The sequence below is a fragment of the Ahaetulla prasina genome, chromosome 6, assembly GCF_028640845.1.
Source record: "Ahaetulla prasina isolate Xishuangbanna chromosome 6, ASM2864084v1, whole genome shotgun sequence".
Taxonomy (NCBI): Eukaryota; Metazoa; Chordata; class Lepidosauria; order Squamata; family Colubridae; genus Ahaetulla; species Ahaetulla prasina.
The window spans coordinates 2,025,599-2,048,635 of NC_080544.1; the positions used below are offsets into that span (position 1 = coordinate 2,025,599).

Here is a 23,037-nt window from a genome sequence, read left to right on the forward strand (position 1 = left end):
GTTAAAGTTCTGTCATAAAAAATAATCCACCGGAAATATTTTATAGAAATGCATTTTCAGTTTATTTGACCAGAACAGAGAAAGTCGAAAGTATTAGCATATACACAACAACATTCTGGTTTACAAACAAAAGTAGTGGCAAAATGCTCCTGACATTCAATCTGATGGACAGGAGTGTTTAGGAAAGCATAATTGCATCAGGTGTAGAGGATATTAACATTTACAAAGTTTTGAATTTAGTAAATATTCCAAAGAACTCTCCAAGTCAAATACAATTCAAAGCTTTCCTTTAAACATCCCTTAACAAAAGCTAAGTCTTTGGTATAAACTTATGTAATCAAAAGGCATTAATAATATTGCATTAATACAAAGTCAAGCTATTAAATGGTAGTGATTTAAGAAGCTCTCACACTTGAAAGACTGACTGATGAGGTGGGAAAAAACGCCTCCCACCAAAGGTGCCAAGAAGGCCATTTAAAATCCTCTCTTCCTACTGAGTTCACACAGACTGAAAAGGCAAGAACAGGCAGGGTAATGTAACCCTAACCCTGTCTTCTGTGACAGCTACCCTGGCCAAGATCCAAAATGGCAATTGTGAGTACCTTGTAGCCAGGAAAGAGCAAGAAATCTGCTTTTCTGGATCTTGGCATTTGAAGAGAAGGCATGAAAAGGTAACTCCTTTGAATTTAGTTTTGAATTGCACCAAGGAAGAGAAGATGAACACTAAGGTTGTGTAGGAAAAGTGGATCGGTAAACAAGGGCCACCCAACCCTTCCATCAATGTTGAGGGCTACATCCCAAAATCCATGATGTTTTTTGGGTGAGTGCCCAAGCCATAAGGAAGCAGATCCAAACGATAGCAGCTGGATTGACAAGTGACGGCATCGGTATTTGCATGGTGATGCTTCATAAAGCCCAAAGTGAATTATTTTTGAAACCCACTGAAAGAGTTTTTACTATTGTACCTCCACGCTTTTCCTCTGGTTTATCAAAACAGAGAAATTCATTCTGCTGTCAAATCAAATTTTGGTGGCAAGAACCCTACTGACTCAGAAAATATCTCCTAAACTGGCATAGGAGGTGCTTGTGCTGGAGGAAATTCTTCCCCAAAATCATCTTTAGAGATTGCCATTGGGGGTGTGTGGAAGCAGCAACTTTTGATTGCTAAACTCACTCCCTTCTGCCAAAGGAAAAGTGTGTTTCACTTTGGACAGGATAAAATTACATTTAGCATCTTCTCATCCCAAAAAATAATAATAATAATGTAAAAGGAGAGAACTGAAAATCCCAACTATTGATTTCCTGATTGTCCCTCACAATGAACAACACTGAGCCAACAAAGATGGCCCAGAGTTTTCAAATTATGCTACAACAAAACCCTTGGGTGCGTTGCATAGAAAATACAATCATGACAGAGGTAGAGGAGGGAAGAACCGGGTTGAAATAGTGTTTCTAAAAATAAAAATAAATCAAAAGCAAGAGAAGGAAAAAGTCTGGAAAGGAGCTAAAGTGAAACTAGATGCCAAAAGCAGCCCAGCGGACTATTAAAAACCCTCAAGACTCCTATGCCAACCTCGGCAGCACCTTCCGGTGGTCTGCAGAAGAGGGGTTTCTCGTGAAAAAAACAACGCTTGGGGGGAGGAGCCGTGCTCTCTACTGGTACCATGGGGTCTTCCTGACCCAACGTAAGGTGAATCCAGCATCCGTCCGGATCTTAATAGATGCTGCTTCAGCCTCTCGGACAGTTTCCTTGACGGACTGCATGAGGTTCTGGGCATTGTGGACCAACATCTCGGTGGCCTGGAAGGGAGAAACATTTCAAAACCGATATTAGAAAAGATGTTTAGAGCACCGTTTGTCATCAAACTTGACAACTTTAAGATGTGGACTTCAACTCCACATTTGGGAATTCTGGGAATGGAAGTCCACATGTCTGGCTGGGGAATTCTGGGAATTGAAATCCACATGTCTGGCTGGGGAATTCTGGGAATTGAAGTCCACATATCTGGCTGGGGAATTCTGGGAGTGGAAGTCCACATGTCTGGCTGGGGAATTCTGGGAACTGAAGTCCACATATCTGGATGGGGAATGCTGGACTTGTAGTCCACGTGTCTGGCTGGGGAATTCTGGGAGTGGAAATTCACATGTAAAGTTGTCAAGTTTGAGAAACCATATCTTTTGTAAAACAAAACACAACAATGCTGCTAGGCAGACCCATCCCCTCTGTGCTGGAACTGAAGCTGCGTATTTAAAGTCAAGGCAGTTTAAAATTTAAATTGGAGAGAATTTGTGATAAGGAAGGTCTGGGTTGATTCATCAGTTTCTATATCGGATACCAAATCTGTAGAATTAATATTTCAGCCCAAGCATTTCCCTTTCTAAGGAATTAATTTTTTTCCCACCCACCAGATGGGGCTGGTGAATAAATTTAAATTCAGAACAAAGGCATTTATCATCCTTGAAAAAGAGTTTTGAGTTTTTTGGGGGGGTGTTTTGGGGGTTTTTTGGGGTTGGTTTTTTTTTGGGTATTGTAAACCAGATTTGACTGTAGCTATCAAACATACCCAGAAAACAAAATCGTTTATCTTCCATCCTTGCTCCTGTGGCCAAATTTTGTCAGTGTCATTACTGACATTCCTGCCTTTTCATGGTGCAAGTAATCCTCGACTTATGACCACAATTGAGCCCAAAATGTTGCTAATTAAGGTATTTGTTAAGTGAGTTTTGCCCCATTTTATGACCTTTCCTGCCATACGTTGTTCAGTGAATCACTGCCGTTGTTAAATTAGTAACATGGTTGTTAAGTGAATCTGGTAAAAGTGAGAAGTTTGAAAAATGGTCGTAAGTTTTTTTTTTCCCCAGTGCTGTCATAACTTCAAATGTCACTAAACCAATGGTATGTATATTTGAAAAATAAATACCCTACTTTTTGGAGTAAGATGTACTTTTCCCCACCCCTAAATGAATGTGGAAATGTCGGTGTGTCTTATAGATCAAATACGGCCATTTTTGCCCCCACCCCCACCCCCAGCGTGTCCCATTTTTGCCAAAAGTGGGCCTGTTTTTCGCAAAAACGAGATGCGCAGATGGTTTGGGAAGCCTGCAGAGTGCTCCTGGGGACCAGGGAGGGCAAAAACCAGACGCGCAGAGGCCAAAAACTATTTTTTTTTCTTGTTTTCCTCTTCAAAATCTTAAGTGTGTCTTATATTCCAGTGCGTCTTATTGTCCGAAAAATACGGTAGGTACAAGTGGCTTTTGTACTCAGAAGAGAAAGAATCAGAAGAGTTGGCAACTGAACCTGCTGCTAATGGAACATTTCACAACAGGTATTTTCTACAACAGGGGTCTCCAACCTTGGCAACTTTAAGACTTGCGGACTTCAACTCCCAGAATTCCTCATCCAGCAAAGTTGGCTGAGGAATTCTGGGAGTTGAAGTCCGCAAGTCTTAAAGTTGCCAAGGTTGGAGACCCCTGTTCTATAAGAAAGCAAAGCTGCTTGCTTCTCCCCCAAGGCCTCCCAATTCAAGCTAAGCAACCCCCCCACTCTCTCTGCCTGGAACAAGGGAACTGACCTGCTCAGACTCCTCATCGCTGATACTGGTCCGGCCCAACATGGTTGCTTTGACAGTAGACAGGATTTTCAGCTGAGTACTGATGGTTGGGATTCGTTCACAAACCTGCACAAACACAGAGTTACAGCCTGGTTATTTTGTTATCACCCAGGACTATCCTTAAACATAACATAAATGCATTAAAAATAACCCTACATTACTAGCATAATTCTTTACATGTGTGTGTGTGTGTGTGTGCATGCACGCACATACATATATAAGTATTAAGTATATGAACAGTGTGGCATCTGGGTATTGTTAGTTTTGATACCAAATAATAGTGATAATATTGATAATATTAGTTATACTAATCATACATCATTATAATATAAATATTAAAATTAAAGTTATTAATATGTTGGTATTTGCTCCACCATGTATATAATCCTTCATTTAATTATTCAATGTTTTAATGCACAATACTATTATTGTGTATTAAAGTATAATTTAAGTATAAGCAATACAATCATCTTTCAACTTCTGATCTTTGCATCTACATATTAATTTTAAAATATATAGGAATATGCATAATAACATTTCCCCCTTTCTAATTTCTACCTCTATTCTAATTCTTAATAGAACAAATCTTGTATTAGTAGTGATTCTATTTCTATCCATCATCTCTTGCCCGTTTTAGTATTTCAATTCTTATTAATTTTTTTAGCATGCTTTCCATACTCCTCCCTTGGGATTTTGTATCTCCATGCATCATTCATATTTGATCTAAATATTTCCTCTGTCTCTACATCTACATTACTACCATAATTCTTGAAGAAAGGATTAAAAAAAAAATAGGTCCAATCTCTTTCTGGCAGTGAAAAACCTATGGCTGGAATATTTCCTTGAGAATTTTTGAAGAGGATTTCTCTGTTCAGAGCATCGTTTTACATCCGTGTTTTTCAGATTTGGCAACTTTAAATAGAGGATGTATAAACTTCAAAAAGCTGCCAGGGAATTCTGGGAGTTGAAGTCCACACATCTTAAAATTGTCAAGTTTGAAGGACTACCCTGAGCCACGCATTTGTGGCAGCGAAGCCTCTGAACACTGATGGCACAAAATGTCCACATTCAACTTTCGGGAAGGAAAATCCATCCGTTTCACTGAGATTAGGTTCATTAGTGGGTTTCCCTTTGACTGGGAGGGAAATAAATGAAAAGACTGGTTGAGATAAAGAAAGCAACAGGCTTAGAGCCCCATCGGGACCTCTTCATGCTGACATTGCCATTTTCATGTAAGCTTGGGCACTCAAAAGGAGCAAGCATAATTTTTTTTTAAAAAATTGCAAAGGGGCAAATCCTGAGCGTTGATTTTGGCTAGACACACCTTGCTTTTAGCCTTACAGGTGCGTTTTCCTAAGCACGGATAGGATCAGAGGTGGGCTTCACATAGTGAACTGGTCACTTGAACTGGTCCAAACCGGTTGAATCCCAACCTCTGGATAAGACCTTCCCAGCTAGAGACGTTCTCCGCCTTCCAAGCCAGGTTTCGTGGCCTACCTGCAGAAGGTTTGTTCGGATCCTCTTGTCTGTGCACTGTTTGGCCACCTCTTTAGCCAGACGGGTCACTTCGTCGGAAGCTTTGGCGATATCTTTTGCACACTGGATGAGAGCCCGCTTGTTACCGCTGGCCCCTCTCACCAAGCGGGACATCTCAGCCATCAGCAAGGCCATGCGCTTGGCAGCGGCAATGATGTCATTCCCCTGGAGGAAGCAAAGGAGAGCAGCCATGATCGCACCTGATGTCCCAAGCGACAGCCATGTTCTTTACAAACCAAAAACCAAAGAAAAAAAAACGGGAGTAACACAAAGGCCAATGTGTGAAACTCTCACCCAATCTTCAGTGATAACAAGCTTCAGCCAAGAGGTGAGGGAGTGGACACACTCTCACACACACACACAGTATGTACGTGTTAGTAGCATTGCCAAAGTGAAAATGACCAAGGTTCAGATGTTGTAACTCTCAGGTAGGAATCTCATCGTTTCAAATAAGGTGGCCAAAGGAATGTCTTAAAACATCGTGTTGTGATGATGATGGTGAATATTCTTAATGGGCAGGGGTCTCCAACCTTGGCAACTTTAAGCCTGGCGGACTTCAACTCCCAGAATTCCCCAGCCAGCTTTGCTGGCTGGGGGGTTCTGGGAGTTGAAGTCCGCCAGGCTTCAAGTTGCCAAGGTTGGAGACCCCTGTTAATGGGTGAATAAGAAACAAAGTCACAGGATCAATCTGAAGTAAATGGTGGGAACTGAATATTCTGAATGGAGCAAAACACCTGGAAAAGACTCCAATATTTAAGCCATTTAATTGAGTGGTGCGGTGGCCTAGAGGTGGAGCTCTTGCCTCACAATCAGGAGGCTGTGAGTTCAATCTTAGGTAGAGGCAGATATTTCTCTCTCTGGGCACAATAAGAATATATATCTGCTGAATATAACTCCACATTGGCAACAGGAAAGGCATCCAGCCAGTAAACACTCAGCTCCATTCAGTTGCCCAGACTTTAGCCCGCAAGGGATTATGGGGTCATTAAAAGATGTTGATGATTTAAGTCTTTTGATCAACTAAATTTAAAATGCATCTGCAGAAGGGATGTTTTTTTCCAATCAAGAAGGCAAGAAGATGCTATTCATCATCAGATATAAAACATCATCTGAAAGCTTACCCTATTCATATATAAACATATCCAGAATTCATCCATTAATTGGTTAACCCGTTGACTAAAATTTCTAACTTGAATGTGTAACTTGAAGAATGACCAATTCTTCTTTGACAAAATGAACTATTTTCGTCTGGGGTGGGGGAATTGGAAAGTCACTAATTTGTATTTAAATGCCTTTAAAAAACCAACAACTCTTGTTTTGAGACACAATTAATCATCGTTTGTTGCTGCATTCAGACAAAATGAGAAGCTGTGATTACTTGATTAAAAAAAGGAAGTGAAAACTTCCCTCTCCTCACAGTTGCATGATGGCGAGGATGGTAGAACAAAAAAGAGGTCAGTAATTTTTCTGTTAATTTGTTGTGCCAAACCGGGGTCTTCAAACTTGGCAGCTTTAAGACTTGTGGACTTCAACTGCCAGAATTCTCCGGCCAGCATCGCACAGCTGGCTGGAGAATTCTGGGAGTTGAAGTCCACAAGTCTTAAAGCTGCCAAGTTTGAAGACCTCTGTGCTAAACCAAGCTTCCTCATTGACATTAGAACAGTCTGAAGCTTTCCATGTTCTATCCAACCATTATCAGCTATGATTCTGTGAATAAATTACTGGGGTCAGGATTGCCATTCAAATGAAAATGCCTGTAAGAATATTCAGATCAGTGGGGTTCTAATGTTAGGATGCAGTATTTGTGAAGACAGATGTGAACATGTTGACACAAACATATGAAAGTAGGAAAAGCAGAGGGTGTCCCATCCCATCTCTGGCATGCAGAATGTTTTGATTGTGTAATGAAAAGACAAGAGGTGCGGTGCTGTTTGGGGAAAGAAACTTGGCAGCCCTCCAGATATCCTTCCATCCTTTTTACCTGTTCTAATACAAAAGCTCCGCTTTGGGATTATTGTACATCCAAGCTCCTGTTAACACATTCATTTTAAGGGGGTAACAAATGAAACAACAATGCAATGAAGCATATACACAAGTAGAAGCCAGGATGGAAAACATGGTTTGTTGTTCTGCAGTGCACTTCAAAGCCAGTCCAAGTGCCATTGGCCAACTCCCAACCAAGAAAAGCCATGCCCCCTTCTGGATGTGGTCGGGGAGGAGAACCAACACACAAGACTGCCGGGTCCATGAGAGGCCACTGCCACAAGAGGCTTTGCCCAAATTTGCTGTTCAGAGAGCGGGCAAGAGAGCCCTTGTATTCACAAGCCCACCGGTGGTTTTCCTGCAGAAGCCAAACTTCCCCATTCATTTCAGCTAAGCTTGCCCCTGGACAGAAGAGAATTAGGCTGGATTACACTCCATCGTTACCCACGCGTGGGAGATGCCATCTGGATTTCATGCCATTCACCCAGTTGGCCATTCACGAGTGCAAAAAAGAAGAGAGAGAAACTAATTTCCAATACATACACACACACATACATACACCACACCTTCAGAGCTGCCCGGGGCCAAACGTTTATTCTTTGCAGCATGCTACTCTAAGGACGTGAAAAAATAATCCAGCAGTTTGGCAAACTCCACTTGGTGCTTAGTGCCAGCAGACCATTCCCATCACAAGCCACAGACCCCCACATCTCCATTAATAACGCAGCTGAAACATGAGAGGGCAAAGTCTGAACTCAGCAACTTAAAGACATTCAGCAGAGCCTCTCCAGCCTCCTCCCCCCCAAAAAAAACTCTCCCCTTCGTCACAGCCTCTGCCCGCAGGACCAGCTCTTTGGCAATGGTGCCATTCCAAGCCATTCCTTGCCGGAACAAAGGTTTTAGTAGAAGCCATTGATCAAGAGGCAGAAAGCACAACGATGCGTGTTAAATGACTTCAGGAGTGACAACCCCTCGCTCGTCTGGAAGTCTCCAAAAAGGCAGTGAACGATGGCTTCACAGGTAGTTGGGCACTCCTTCCTTTGGTTCTCTTTTAAGTAACCACCGGCATGAGAAAAGACAGGTAAAGGCAAAGGAGGAAGGAGGGTGAAGGGAGGCAGGGTGAGCCGAATGCAGTTTTGGCCTGGCCATCAGCATGCCTAACAACACTTGTGAAGCCACGCGGTTCCCTCCACCATGAAATGCAGACAAACTTGAATCCATTCCAATTAAGAAAGAAAAAAAAAACCATGAAAAACCAAAAGGGCATGGGATCCGCCGAGGATCAAGAGTGATGCAAATGTGTCAAAATGGCCGGATGCAATGCGGATCAGTCGCCGGGGGAGAGGGAGGGGAAACGGAGGAAATACCTTACTGGACCACTTGGTTGCTTCCCGGTGCAGAGACTGAGCAGCGGCCAGAATGGGCTGGTTAACAAGCTGGTTGGTTGGCATGAGCAGCAGCTCAGGCTCGTAATCATCTTCCATGTCGGAGGGGAGGGTGAATTCAGCTTCTGCTTCCTCCGCCTCCACCTCCTCCCGAGCTACACCTAGGCCAGCCTGAGTGGGGGCTTCCTTACCCCCACCGGTCACTTCAGGCTTGGCAGGTGGTTGGACAGGGAGGGTGAAGAAACAGGGACAGTTAGTATAAGACGCAGGATCTGGTCAAAGAAGCAAAGAACCGAGCCAGTTTAGGAAACCTCTCGTGGTGGTGATGGGCGATGGAAGGACGGCGGAGGAATGGGGAGGTTGACAAAAGGAATTTGAAAAACTAGAAACACCTCTGAGAGGCATTTAGGAAGATATGTTTTTCACCTTTTTAATTATCTTATCATTCACCACAACATTTCTCCTGGCAAGACAATAATGCCGCTGACAAAAGACACAAAGGAAAGGCAACACTTAAGGCTGACAGAGAGGTGAACGCGAATGACATGGATGGGGATATACCCTCAGAGGAGCCCCAACTGCTCTGGGACCTCAGCCAAGCGTAGGATGCTATGAAGGATGGCAATATGAAGAAAGGGGCAGCTTTGAGCCAGAAGGCCAAATTCATGGTGACTCCCTCCTGCCAAGATCTCTTTTAGATTAGATCAACGGAAGGGGTCTTGTAGGTCTTCTAGTCCAGGGGTCTCCAACCTTGGTCCCTTTAAGACTTGTGGACTTCAACTCCCAGAGTTCCTCAGCCAGCTTTGCTGGCTGAGGGACTCTGAAAGTTGAAGTCCACAAGTCTCAAAGGGACCAAGGTTGGAGACCTCTGATCTAGTCTAATCCTCTGCCCAAGAAGGAGACCCAACACCATTTCTGACAAATGGCAGTCCAGTCCTTTCTTGAAAGCCTCCAGTGATGAAGCTCACACAACTTCTGAAGGCAACTTCTGTTCCATGGGTTGATTGTTCTCACTGTCAGAAAATGTCTCCTTATTTCCAGGTTTGAATCTCTCCTTGTTCAGTTTCCATCCATTATTCCTTGTCTGGCCTTCAGGTGCTTTGAAATATAGCTTGACCCTTCCTCTTCTCGTAGCAGCCCCTCAAATATTGGAAGACTGCTATCATGTCTTCCCTGGTCCTTCTCTTCACTAGACTAGCCATGCCAGGTTCTTACAATCATTCATCGTATGTTTTAGCCTCCAGTCCCCTAATCAGTGCTGGGATTCAAGTAATTTAACAACCGGTTCTCTGCCCTAACGATTTCTTCCAACAACTAGTTTGCCAAACTGCTCAGAAAGTTAACAACCGGTTCTCCCGAAGTGGTGCAAACTGGCTAAATCCCACCACTGCCCCTAATCATGTTGGTTGCTCTCCTCTGCACTCTTTCTAGAGTCTCAACATCTTTTTTATAGTGTGGAGACCAAAACTGGATGCAGAATTCTTTGTTAAAATGAAGGTGAGCTGCACAACTGTTTCCATGCTTGCTCGTTTAAACATCTCTTTTTAGAGCCAGGGTTAGGAGAGGTTTCTGATACACAGAGCACCATGTTCACTGCTGTCCACCAGAGGAGCCCAGGGCTGAATGAACATGGGCATTCTCACCCCAACCCCAACCCCCTCCCAGGGTCTTGATCCAGCCATGGAGAAGACAACGATGAAGAGCAAAGCATGATGGAAGGAGGAAAGAACGACCGACACCAGTCCCCAGCCCCCATAAGAGAGAATGGCCATTAAAGGACATTAATGTTCACTATTACCTGACAGAAAGTGATGTTAGCAGCACATGTCAAAGCAAATCAGAACGTTTCTGTTAGTGGAAAGTTAATGACATGGAGCAAGATTGTTTTGCCACAATGTTGTTCTACAAAATCCGAAAAGGGATTTAAATCTTTTGCTTCGGTATCCCAAATCACATCCCAAAGTACCTAAAACAAAACAGCCCAGTATTATTGTAGCAACCACCGCAGAATAGAAGGCAGGAGGGAAGGGAGAAGGCAAAATTGGCTGTTTTCAAGAGCCTGAGATACAACCATATTTCCCCTATTATTGAGTCACTCACTATCTTCTTTGTTGACCCTTATTTCATCCGAGGCTCTGGTTCTGAGTGCTAAATTATTTGGTGTTCTGAAAGAAAAAACTGCTACTTTCATGTGCAATTATACTAGCAAATTCCAAAATAAACCTTTTAGTTTATCCTTTTAGTTTCTTGATTAACAAGATGTTAATTCGTCAACTGAAAAGTTCATCGGGCTGGACCATGCCTTGTTCTTCTATTGGGGTCAATCTGACATGTTTGTGGAAAGAATAAAAGGAATGATTAAATCAAGAATTCTGCCTCTAGAAAGTTTATTTCCATAAATTTATTTCCATAAACCATAAATTTGAGGGTGAATAGAATAGAATAACAGTTGGAAGAGACCTTGGAGGTCTTCTAGTCCAGCGGTCTCCAACCTTGGTCCCTTTAAGACTTGTGGACTTCAACTCCCAGCAAAGCTGGCTGAGGAACTCTGGGAGTTGAAGTCCACAAGTCTTAAAGGGACCAAGGTTGGAGACCCCTGTTCTAGTCCGACTCCCTGTTTAGGCAGAAAACCCTGCACCACTTCAGACAAATGTTGGAGCATTCACAACTTCTGGAGACAAGTTGTTCCACTGGTTAATTGTTCTAATTAATAGTGGAAGGTAGATAGGAAGGAATTGTCTTCAAAAAAAGACACACGACTGTTAAACATATAGAATAGCTATTTACTTGGGTCATTAATGTTCAGTGACCCATGAAACCATAGTTCCAAGAGATTAAGTAATACAGTATATAATTACTAAAAGATATATATCCATAATTAGTTGCTACTGCTACTGTTCAGTCAAGATTTCTAAGCAAATGTGAGCTACATTTTTCTACAGAGAACTGATTATGCTGTTTGAAGATGACCAATAGAAAAAGAGGTCAAAACGTTTAATGTTTACATTTAGATGCCAGCAAAGGTTAAATTAACATTTTTTTTCAATCCAGTCTTTATTATGATCATTAACCAGAACAATAGAGTAGGATTTGAAAGGGTTAAAGAAAAGGACAGCAATATGTTGCTCTATGCAGAGACTCCAATTTACAAAGGTTTACTAAGAGGGGGAAATGGTAATTGACACTATGAGAAAAACCAGAAATATGAGTCAATGAAGTTCTCCCCACAGTTCTGAAAATTATTTTAAATTGACCTCTTTTTTCATGATAACTGGATTACTGTAGAACGTTGTCAAGGCTAATCAATGTGACGTTATTTTTCACACAATTTCAATCTGTGTTGATACTTCAAACGTAGCAACTTTTGCCTATTTAAAAGAAAATCCCTTTTAAAAATAGGCACTCAAGAGAAAATTTAACTCTAAATTCAATCTCTCAAAGTATCAGGTTGGTTTCTTTAAAGTTACAAAATCACTCAAATTTCAAAAATACTTGCAGAGTAAGTCAGAGGCAACATTAAATTTCAAATTTTGCACTACATGTGGGCAGATTTGAAGCCTCATCCTGAATTCTAGAAATAGCTCAGATTTTCCAATGTGAGTCTAGAGCAAAATTAAAAGACAGAAGTAGCTTCTCCCACAATATGGATCCTTTCATTTTTCTCAGAATGGACAAATCTTATCAGCAATCTACATCTTCATAAAGGCATTTCATTTTGCAATTTTTTAAATAAAATTGTGCAAAGCCGTTAGGTGTTTTTAAGCTCTTTTTTTAAAACAAACAAACAAACCTCGTAGTGTTTTTGCTTTGGGGCAGAATGTGATTTGCAATGATAATAATCCCAGCGGTGAGAAATTTCTGTACCAGATTGAAGAAATGATCATAAATAACGATGATGCACTTCCTGGACATGGTCATTAGGCATATCAAAACTGGCTAACACAACTCACAAAAATACTATTTTTCTGCAACAATCTAGGAACAGAATTTTCACAGATAGTTAAAATCAGTTGTCCCCTTTCAATAACCAAGTTTTTCAAACGCTGAAGAAATCATAATTAGGATAAATGCCTTAGTTGCAGAGACCAATATAAATTGAGGAAGATATGCCAATCACTCATTTCCCCTTCCTTTTTTGGTATAGCAGCACCATTAGAACACAAAAGATTTCAGAGAAAAATATCAAAACAACAGCTTTGCAAAGACCCAGAAGTCAAACCCATCAGCTTTATCCAAGGCAAGCAAAAATTCACTCTGGATTGTCCCATTTTGTCTTATAAAATAGGCATTACACTCCCCTTGTTTTTCATGCTACTGAATTTCATCAGCAGAAAATATTCCTGTAATATTCCAGAAAATTCATTTTTAACTGTTACGAAGAGATTCTGTTCTAAAATCAAAGCATTTTGATGTTTAATAAAGTAGTCCTTTACAAGAAAAGGGGTGAAAGCATCATTTATAGCTTGACAACAGTGCAGACGATGAAGGAGTAAACAAAATGGATTATCATACTTGCAAATATCATCCTGTTTATTATTCTAGCCAGCCACTTTATGTTAATTCTTAAGTTGTATCCCCAATTTCTATGCCTTCTCCATCAGCACAAGATTTAATAGTAGTCCAATATCTGAGAAAGGGTCTAAAAGAGGGTGAAATCCAGCAGGTTCTGGAGAACCGGAAATTTTGAGTGGAAATTTTGAGCAGTTCAGAGAACTGGCAAATGCCACCTCTGGCTGGCCCCAGAGTGGGGTGGCAATGTAGATTTTGCAGTATCTTTCCCCTGCCCCGCCCACAGAATCTTTCCCCAAACCACACCCACAGAACCGGTAGTAAAAAAAAATTGGATTTCATTTCACCACTGGTCTAAAATAATAAACTATATGATTTCCTGACTTCAAGCAAAAACTAGTTACATATTTAATGCTCATTTAGGATAAATAATATTGTTCTGATAGAAACTGATGAAGTTTAGGTACATTATAGGCCAACTGGGGAAGGAAGGAAAAGAAAAACTTTGTTCAGATTATTTTAAGAACAAATCCTGTATTTCACGTCAGTAAGTTAAATATTATCATCTGCTACGTTATATACATCTGCGAACATCTCATCTTCTTGTAGACTTGCCACTTTTAAAAGGGAGGGAAAGCTTTAATTCTTACAGATATACATTGCGGGATGCACCTCACCTTGGGAGGGGCTGCTTTGACAGGAAGGAGAAGGAGCTCGAAGTCGGACCAAATAACTTTGCCCTGTCCCATTCTCCATTCTTTCCTAGACAGGCATATTAGCTACACTGGAGTCTCTTATCTTACTTTATCTGTCCTACTAGTGCAGTGTTGGTGAACCTTTTTGACACCAAGTGCCAAAACGGAAGTTTGAGTGCGCGTGTGCACGCCGGAAACCGGAAGAGCAGTGGCCCGGTGTGCATGCGCATGCTGGGAAAATGATCTTCCGGTTTTTGCCACCTGGTTTCCCGGTTTCTGGTGCACGTGTGTGTGCAAAGACCAGTTGGCCAGTGTGCATGTGTGCGCTGGACACTGGAAGATCATCTTCCTGGAGCACGCATGCACACCGGGTTGCTACTCTTCCGATTTCCAGCGATACCATGTGTGTGAAAACCAGCTGGTCAGCGCACCGGAACCCGGAAAAGCAACGGGCAATGGCTCACGTACCCAGAGAGATGGCTCTGTGTGCCACTTCCAGCACGCATACTATAGGTTCACCATTACGGTACTAGCATATCTCCATGTTGTACCAATTCTTTTTAGAGAGAGAGAGAGAGAGAGAGAGAGTGATCTAGAACTATGTTTTATCCTTCCCCTCTGCAGTTTCCTGCAACTTTCTACCATGGAATAAAACAAGGAGATCAGGCTACCTAGGGGGGAAAAATGGAACATTTCTTTCTGGTCTCAGGCATCAGAGGATCCATTACACATAGCAATGTGCACCGGGAAAGCTGCATTATCAAACCTTATAAATCAGGGGTGTCAAACTCGATTTCGTTGAGGGTTGTGTTTGACCTCATGGGGGGGAGGGGAGTGGGCGTGGCCAGCTCATCACTCTTGTCAGGGACGCTTGTGGTGGCCCAAGCGCTCTGCCAGCGAAAACAGGCTCCCGAGCTCCGTTTTCGGCTGCGACGGCCTCCTGTAACCCTCTGCCAGTGGAAACGGAGCTCAGAAGGGCCGTGTGTGGCCCTCCCAAGCTCCATTTTCACTGGCAGAGGCACCACAGGCCAGTCCTTTGCTGTTTCCAGGGAGGCCCCGCGGGACATATTTAAGCACCCCACGGGCCAGATCCAGCCCCCGGGCCTTGAGTTTGACACCCCTGCTATAAATGGTGTCTAGAAAAGCCCAGAAATCAAGCAGCTCACTTGCTGGTTTATTTTTCCCCTTCTGACCAAGCATTTTAGCAGTCCACAAGGATATCAGAGTACTTGGGAGTCAAAACATGAAGGGGGAACCAAAACACCTGAAACCTGTCTGAAAGGTAGTTCTGGATGGACCCTTTTCAGTATCATCTCTAAGAAAAAAAAGAGAAGGCTTTTAAAAAGCTTAGCAATTTGCATGCATAATATATATGCATACAAAGATTTCATTTTATCTTAGGATAGTTGATTATAATCCTACTTTTCTGTCCTTCGTTGAGACTTTTTAAATTTTATTTTATTTTTTTTACAAAATGTCCTAATTACAATGCTATTTTTTAAGGCAGCATTTCAGTGTCTTTGGGTAATATATGAAAACACAGCCAGAGGAAGCTTCCGAGGTTCACATAGCTAGCTCCTTTCTAGCTCTTTGCAAAACAATCAAGCGTTATTGCTTTATTTTGTTCCATGTGCTTTTCCTGTGGAACACTGCCTGCAGTCTTATCTACAAATATTGTGAATAAGTAAAATATATTTAAAGAGACAGCATTCAGAAACACACACCCCAAAGCAAAATGTAAGCTAGACTCCATCATTCCTAGGATACAGAGGGGAGACTATTCTCTACCTTGTTGAAAAGTGTCCAACGGATCCTTTCAACAACCATGTCAGAGTATATTCATCAATTGGAATAGGACATGGTAACAAAGTCAGCCAATTGGGAGCTGAGACAGACTGGAGCCAAGGCATGTCTTAGTCTGCAGCTTCTGAGTCTGTGCAGAGAAAAAAAACTCTTTGCTGTACTTTCGTGTGTGAACTTGTCTGCTGACCTGACCTGAAATGAAACTATTCTCTCCTGCCTTGTGTTCTGCCTGAAGAATCAACGGTTGGTATTGTAAATATATGTGTTATTATGAATATAAAGAAGTTAATGAATCCAGCTGATTTAGTTATCTGTGTGTGCTTCTGGATTTGATTTTTGCAAGAAACTCTGATAAACCACCACCAAAATGAAGCTTCAAAAGGGGAGAATCAGCACCAGATTCTCCGCCTGCTTCGTGTCCTGACATCTCATTCTTTCTGACTTCAGAAAAATCCAACAGCACAAACACTCCAATGTTCACACACCCGAAGAAAGATGAGAAGGAAACAAGCTCTGGAAATGGTGGGATGAGAAGAATTCTAATCTACAGTGCAGAGTCCTCCTTGAAGGGCATTTTCTAAGTAAGCACACTAAGCCAAGAAGCATCAACACAGAGGTCTATGCTAAGGACCTACCTTGCTGGACCATTTTCTGGCTTCATCGTGGAGCTGCCTGGCAGCCATCATCATGGGTTGGTTAAGCACCTCACCGGCCTTCTGTTCCGGGAACTCTTCATCCTTCTCATCAGGGGGTGGGGGGCGAGGAGGAGGAACCTCCCCTTCAGGCAGAGGGGGCTTCGGAGGAGCATGTTCATCGGTCAGCTGCGGAAAGAAGCATTTTTGGTTTCAACAGCTGGATCCATAGCAAATTCCATGAGGGATATGTTAATCAGGGGAGAAATTCAGCAGGTTCTGGAGAACCGGTAGCGGAAATTTTGAGTAGTTCGGCGAACCAGTAAATACCACCTCTGACTTGCCCCAGAGTGGAATGGGAATGGAGATTTTGCAATATCCTTCCCCTGCCACGCCCACCAAGCCACACCACGCCCACCAAGCCATGCCCACAGAACTGATAGTAAAGAATTTTGAATTTCACCACTGATGTTAATGTGTGGTTTTCGCTCCCAGGAGGCTTCAGGGAGGCCTACCAGGCCCAAAATTGAGCATGGGGGATGGCGTCCCCCCCGCATCCTGTTTTTGCTCCTGCGGGGCGCAGGAAGCGCCCCCAGGCCACGCCCACCCAGCTGATCATTAGGGCCTAGAACCGGTTGTTAAATTATTTGAATCCCACCCTGATCACAACCCTACAAACCCGCAAACATGCTCTAAACCAGTATTTTTCCAATCCTGGAAGTCCATTCATATTAAAGTTGCCAAGTTTGAAAAACCCAGCTTTAAACGGACAGCTGCAGATTCAGATTGTCTCCTTTATCAACAAGGCTAATGGCTCCTTACGTGGAGTTGCTCAAGGTCAGGAGGAGGAGGGGGGAAATCTGGCTCCTGGGGCTGGAAAGCTTCTCGGACTTTGGCTACAGCTCCTAGAATCCTGTATCCAGAATCCAGGAAGTTCTTCTGCAAACCTGGCCCCCCACAAAAAAGAGAGATTATTTTAACGTTTTGGTACCAAAGTATTTTAATCTAACAGTTAACACTAGCTTTGGGCAGTGACTTGGCACCACCCGAACCGAAAACATACAAAACTCTCCCGTGATGTTAAGAGACTCAGGAGAAAGGGGACAGTGGTAAGATAAAAAAAACAAAGCAATTATTAAACTTAATGTAGGAGAAGGAGTGGCAGAACCTGGGGGTGGAGTCAAACGAGGCATCAGTCTAGAATCCCTACATAGCCACAAGCAAACTAAATTCAGCTTCCCTTGAACTGACCCTTATTTAACTCCAAGCAAATGCTAACAGTTACTTGAGAAGATCCCTATGCATAGGCTTTTTAGCAATAAATCAATTTAAGGGGACCTTCACATGTGGACTTGATCTTTTGCACATGACAACTTTCCATTTTTCAGCCCCCCATACTGGATGTGGTGTTACTTGAGCAGCTATTTGCCAAGAGACACATCAACAGACCTACACTGGTCTCATTCATTCATTATTGATTCATTGATTCATTGATTGATTGATTGATTGATTCATTCATTCATTCATTCATTTATTTTCAATTTCTATAGCTGCCCAACCCAACCAAGTCTGGGCAGCTTACAATTCTAACATTCTAAAACCTGTTAAAACAATCGAAAACCATTAAAACAATAAAAACATCCTGTAAGTAAAACTGTGATAATAGATCCACTAATAGTAAAGACGAATAAGCAAGCCCTTTGCACAATCCAAGAGCCAACTCGGGGGAACACTGCCCAGTTTTTAAAACCTTGTGAAAGGCCAACAAGTGGAGGGGGCTTTAATTTCCATGGGGAGACCATTCATCAGACAGGGGATACAGTACAGAAAGCCCATCTTCTAGTTCCCGCCAGTCAACTCTTCGGCCGACAAGAGCTGTAGCTGGCCCAATCTGATGGATCAGATTAGATGGGTAGAAACTCTTGAAAAAAAAGAAGTCCTTTCACATAGTGTATTTTTCGGAATATAAGACGCACTTCCCCCTCCAAAAGAGGCTGAAAATTTGGGTGCATCTTATACCCCAAATGTAGCCCCATCCACCCGCTGATCCCCATCCTTCATCCTCCGCATGTCCCCTTCCTGGCTGCAGAGATTGCCACCGACAATGGCTTGCGTTTTTGGGCTCCATGCATTACGTTTTCAGCCTCCAAAGGCTCTGACTGAAAGCCGTTCAAAGGCTGCGGGGAATCACCAAAGCATATCACCGCTGATCGCCGCCTCCGTGCATCACATTTTTGGCCTCTGTGCATTGCGTTTTAGGCCTCCGCACACCCCATTTTTGGCCTCTGCACATTGCGTTTTTGGGTGGCGATCAGCAGCAATGTGCTCTGGCGATCCCCGCAGCCTTGAATGGCTCTCAAACAGAGCATTTGAAGGCCTTAAAGCGCGATGCATGGAGCCCAAAATGGCAACCTGGAACAGCTGCTGTGTTGTGACTCCAGCTCCCGAGCCTGACCTCATGGAGGAGGATGACTCTGAGAGTGAGGGGGAGGAGCCAACAAGGCCTCCCTCTCCAGGTCCCTCCTTTCTGGCAATGCCTCAGGTGCCAGCTGAAGGCCAGGAAGAAGGCATGTCTGAGCCCCCACAGACAGAGGGTGAGGAGGATGAATCCTGGATTGATCCTAGGCAGCGTCAGAAGGAGAAGCGTGTGTAGCAAAGGAAGAGGTGTGGAAGGCCCAGAGAGTGCTGAATCCCTGAGCCACACCCCACAGGGGATAAAAGTGGGTGGAGTTGCTCTGTAGCCCGTGACGGACAAAAACTGCAAACTATGAACTTCGGATCGGTTGTTTTTGAGTTAAGGCCTGGACTGTGTGAAGGAATTATTCTGTGTACTCTTGGCTCCCCTGGCAATGGCCTACGGACAAGTGGACTCCTGTCTCTGCCAGTGATAAGGGACTTGGCAGGCATTTGAACTGTAGCTGCCAAGTCTTTTATCCACAAAGGAAATTCAGGTTGGTTGTAGACTAAATGACTGTTAGATGCTCGCTCCTGCGTTCTTCTATGTGAGGTGGGGAGGGGGACAGAACATGCTGTCTTGTCTTACCACTTCCGCACTTCAACTGTTTTACTCACTGGAACTCCCTCTGACAATCAGTTGTGCTTTTGAAGCTGCTTATCAGCCCCAACGAGGTGCGTGCGAGCAAAGTGAGATTCACTCACTTGAGTTCCCTCAGACGATCAGCTGTGCTTTTGAAGCTGCTTATAAGCTCCAACGTGCACACTCACAACCAGCAAACTAATGTGCTGAAGCTGACCAGGCTAAGGACGCTAGCCAGATGAATACCTGATAGGCAGAAGCAGAATTCCCCCCCCCCTCCATTTTCCTCCCCAAAAACTAGGGTGCGTCTTATACTCCGAAAAATACGGTAACTTGGTGGTGCTTCTTATACTGCACTACCAAAGCAACCTCACAAGCTGCCAGAAACTCTGCACATACTTCCCAGCAACGAACGTCAAAGGCCAGAGAGGTTTGAGACAGCCTGGCAAAACACTCACCCGGGTCAGAAATGTTCCCTGCCACGGCTTTTGCATCCATCACCATTGGCGAAATGGTTTTGCTCAGGTCATCCGAGGCGGCTTTAATCGCTTCACGGAATTTAGGATCTTCGGAGTTTTCCACCTCTTTCTTTGCCACCAGCAGGATACGGTTAGCTCGCCGAGCAATGCTGGTGGCTCCTGCTACCAGCATCTGAGGTTGAACATTGGCCATTGCCACTTTACATTTGTCCAGGTCTTTTTTAATGGCTTCCTCGGAGGCATCCAAGAGGGATTTGGTGTCAATGGCTTCATCTACTAAGCCTGGAATGGAAAATTTAAAAAGATTACCTCTTTTTACATACATGCATAACCCAAGGGTTGCTCAAGACCGAACTCATCATGTGGCTCAACAGGTTAGACCAGGGATGTCAACTTGGACAACTTTAAGACTCGTGGACTTCAACTCCCAGAATTCCCCAGCCGGCTGTCTGGGGAATTCTGGGAGTTGAAATCCATGAGTCTTAAAAGTTATATAATATCCTCCATCCTAATATCTGAAAAGTTTACAGTAGTGGCCAAAATTGTGGAAACATTTTTGGAAAAGTGTATTTTTGAGGTTTGATGGCTAATAACACCACTTTTTTTTTTTTTTTTTTTTGGAGTTTCAAGATAATCATATTTCACTGCTTGGAATGGCCTGGGAATAGCCCAGACCTTCACCCAATTGAAAATCTATGGAGCTGACTAAAAAAACTTGTTAGTCAAAAGCAATCCAGCAATAAAACCCAGTGAATAGAAGCCATCATTCAATCTTGGTTTCACATTATAAAGCTGCAGAACTAAAAGACTTGGTTCACTCCATGGGAAGATGTTGTAAGGCCGCAATTTAAAAAGGATGCAATTTAAAAAGGCAGAAAAGAGACCGTATTTCTTTGCTTAATTGTGTGACGTAGGCTAAAGTAGCATTAAGCATAAAATAATATTTGGCCAACTGGCTTTTCACGAGGAACTTCTTTTTGGCAAGATATTTTGAGAGTCCAGCTACAGGATTCTTAGAAAATGTTCTCAAATCTTTTCTGTCTGGGGATCAAGCCAGCCTTGCTTGACCTGAGAGATGAACCCTGAAATCTCCTTCAAAAGAGAGGACTAGAAATGTTAAACCTGTATTTATTTATTTGGCCAAGTGTGGTTAGACCCACAAGGAATCTCCTTGACCTCTCAGCAGCTTCAGCTATAATTGAGTGATATTCTTTTGGATCTCCTCTAAGAGACATTATGACAGGAGTAGCATACATAGGAGGGGCCATCATCAATTTTAGGGCAAAGTGTTATCAATATATGATATAACTTGTCTAAAATATCAGCCTGTTCTGATCCCCAGCACTCATTTCTCCTTCCTTTCCTTTGTGCAAAGTAGGAACATCTAATAATCCTCTTCCTTCTTCTTTCAACATCTCGCCCGTTATCATTACAGAGTAATCACCACCAACATCATGGCTGAAAATAATTGCAAGGGCCCTTTTATTTCACCTGTCATTTTTTCCACATTATCGATCCATTGGTTCTTCATGGTCTCAAAATGTTCATAAGCGGCTTGATTTCCAGGATTCCTCAAGAGGATGCGAGCAGCAGACACCACCTGCAGATAGAAAGGGATCTCAGGAAGGACAATAAGCAAATCTCCCGGAATTTTCTTTTGTCAGCCTTAATAAACTGAAAGTCAGAGAAAGAAAGGGAGAGAGAAACGGGGGGGGGGGGAGGGAGGGAGGGAGGAAGGAGTTGGGTGGAAGGAAGGGAAACAGAGAGAGAGTCAGAGAAAGAAAGAGAGAGAGAGAGAGAGAGAGAAGGCCCACCTGAGGTGTCAGTTCTCTTGCTGACTTCACAGTCGCTTGGATGCCTTCCACGGTACTTTTGTTGGCTGTTCCAACGGCGGCCGCCTTCTCTGCAGTCGCCCCCAGCCTCGCTGCGTGATTCTCAAAGTTGGCTGCCCTTTCTTCAAAGACCTGAAAGGTTAAGTGGAACCCTTTTAACAAACTGAAAGGGGCTCAAAGAGTTTAAACTGAGCCAGGGCCAACTTAAACAAACCCACTCAGTTTTATTAAGAATATTTCAGAGATTCATCAAAGGCTCATTCAGTGGAAACACTGAAATATGATTCTTTTACGAGAATCATCGCTTAGTCTACTAAAGCAGAGCAAGACTATAGTCCCGTGAATCGATTCGTGGAGAAATAAGCACTGCAAAGAGGACTGTCTGGCCCTTTTCAAACATCTTACTTTCCTATTTTTATAAGGTAGTTTGTTTAATTAAAAAATAAACTCAAAAAAAATAGAGAAAGCTCACTTGGTTAACTGATCACCAAAGCTAATGCCCTGAAGCAGGAACAAAAACAGAATCTTGGAGTATTTCTCACAATCAACATGTATATAGACAGGTGGTCCTTGACTTATGACCATAATTGAGCCTGGCCATTATGGTTGTAAGTCATGATAACTGTAAAGCAGATTATCCCATGACCGACCTGATTTTATAACATTTTTTGCTGGAAACCGGAAGTAAATGCCTGTTTCCAGAGAAAAAAACATTATAAGTTCTTATTCCCTGACAGTCAGACATTGCAAATGACTATAAATGTGGGCCAGTTGCTGAGAGCCCTAAATGTGATCTCATGGCCATGGGGGGACAATTGAGAACAATTCAGAACCGAGTCATAAGTAGCTTTGAGGGTGTTTGTCATAACTCTGAAAGATCACTAAGTGACTGGTCAGAAGTCCAGCTAAACCACAATTCATTCCGCAGCCACTGCTGCCTCTTGCGTTCATGCAGCATCAAACTTCTTTGTGTTTTGTTCACATGGCATAGCAGGATGAGAGGCTGCTTCTGCTTATAACTCCCAAAGGAGACAGCTGGTCGTTTGTGTTCTTTTAGAGAGTTGTTGAGGCCACTTGGAGGTTTATCTGTGTCTTCAGGATCACCTGAGTGGTGCAAATGGGTGTGGAGCCTTCTTGGAATTGTTGAAAGGGTTGTGTTGTAGACTGGAGACAGATGATGTTGTATCCCACCCCGTCTATTGAGAGAGGGCTGTTCATAGGCCATCTGTGTCAAAATTGAACAGCCCCTCTCAACAGATCGGGAGGGATACAACATCAGTCTATCTCCAGTCTACAACACAATCCTTTCAACAGTTCCAGGAAGGCTCCACACCCATTTGTACCACTCAGGTCCCTGAGGGCACAGATAAACCTCCAGGTGGCCTCAACGACCCTCTAAAAAGGATGCAAATGACCAGCTGTCTGCAAGGAGTATAAATCCTTCCATTCCCCACCATCCAGTCAGAGCTGAAGAAGCTTCTTAGATGAGAAGTGAAACGTCTTCAAAGAAAAACCAAGAAAGTCCAGTTGCCTCT

General features: G+C 43.1%; 1 protein-coding gene across 5 annotated transcripts in view; it reads right to left on the reverse strand.

Annotated features, from left to right (window-relative positions):
- Window positions 1–38: 38 nt before the first annotated feature.
- The window catches only part of VCL (vinculin), a 115,318-nt gene continuing 92,319 nt past the window's right edge, over window positions 39–23,037 (reverse strand). For 3 of the 5 annotated variants that reach the window (XM_058188625.1, XM_058188624.1, XM_058188626.1), the window contains 9 exons: window positions 21,485–21,634; window positions 21,162–21,270; window positions 19,650–19,952; window positions 16,977–17,101; window positions 16,158–16,343; window positions 8,498–8,725; window positions 5,109–5,312; window positions 3,573–3,677; window positions 39–1,800 (listed from right to left, as the gene is read on the reverse strand). In XM_058188625.1, coding sequence (XP_058044608.1) covers window positions 1,654–1,800; window positions 3,573–3,677; window positions 5,109–5,312; window positions 8,498–8,725; window positions 16,158–16,343; window positions 16,977–17,101; window positions 19,650–19,952; window positions 21,162–21,270; window positions 21,485–21,634 — 1,557 coding nt within the window. In that variant the 3' untranslated portion in view covers window positions 39–1,653. The remainder of the gene's footprint in view (window positions 1,801–3,572; window positions 3,678–5,108; window positions 5,313–8,497; window positions 8,726–16,157; window positions 16,344–16,976; window positions 17,102–19,649; window positions 19,953–21,161; window positions 21,271–21,484; window positions 21,635–23,037) is intronic. The other 2 variants (XM_058188629.1, XM_058188627.1) reach the window with 1 other exon arrangement.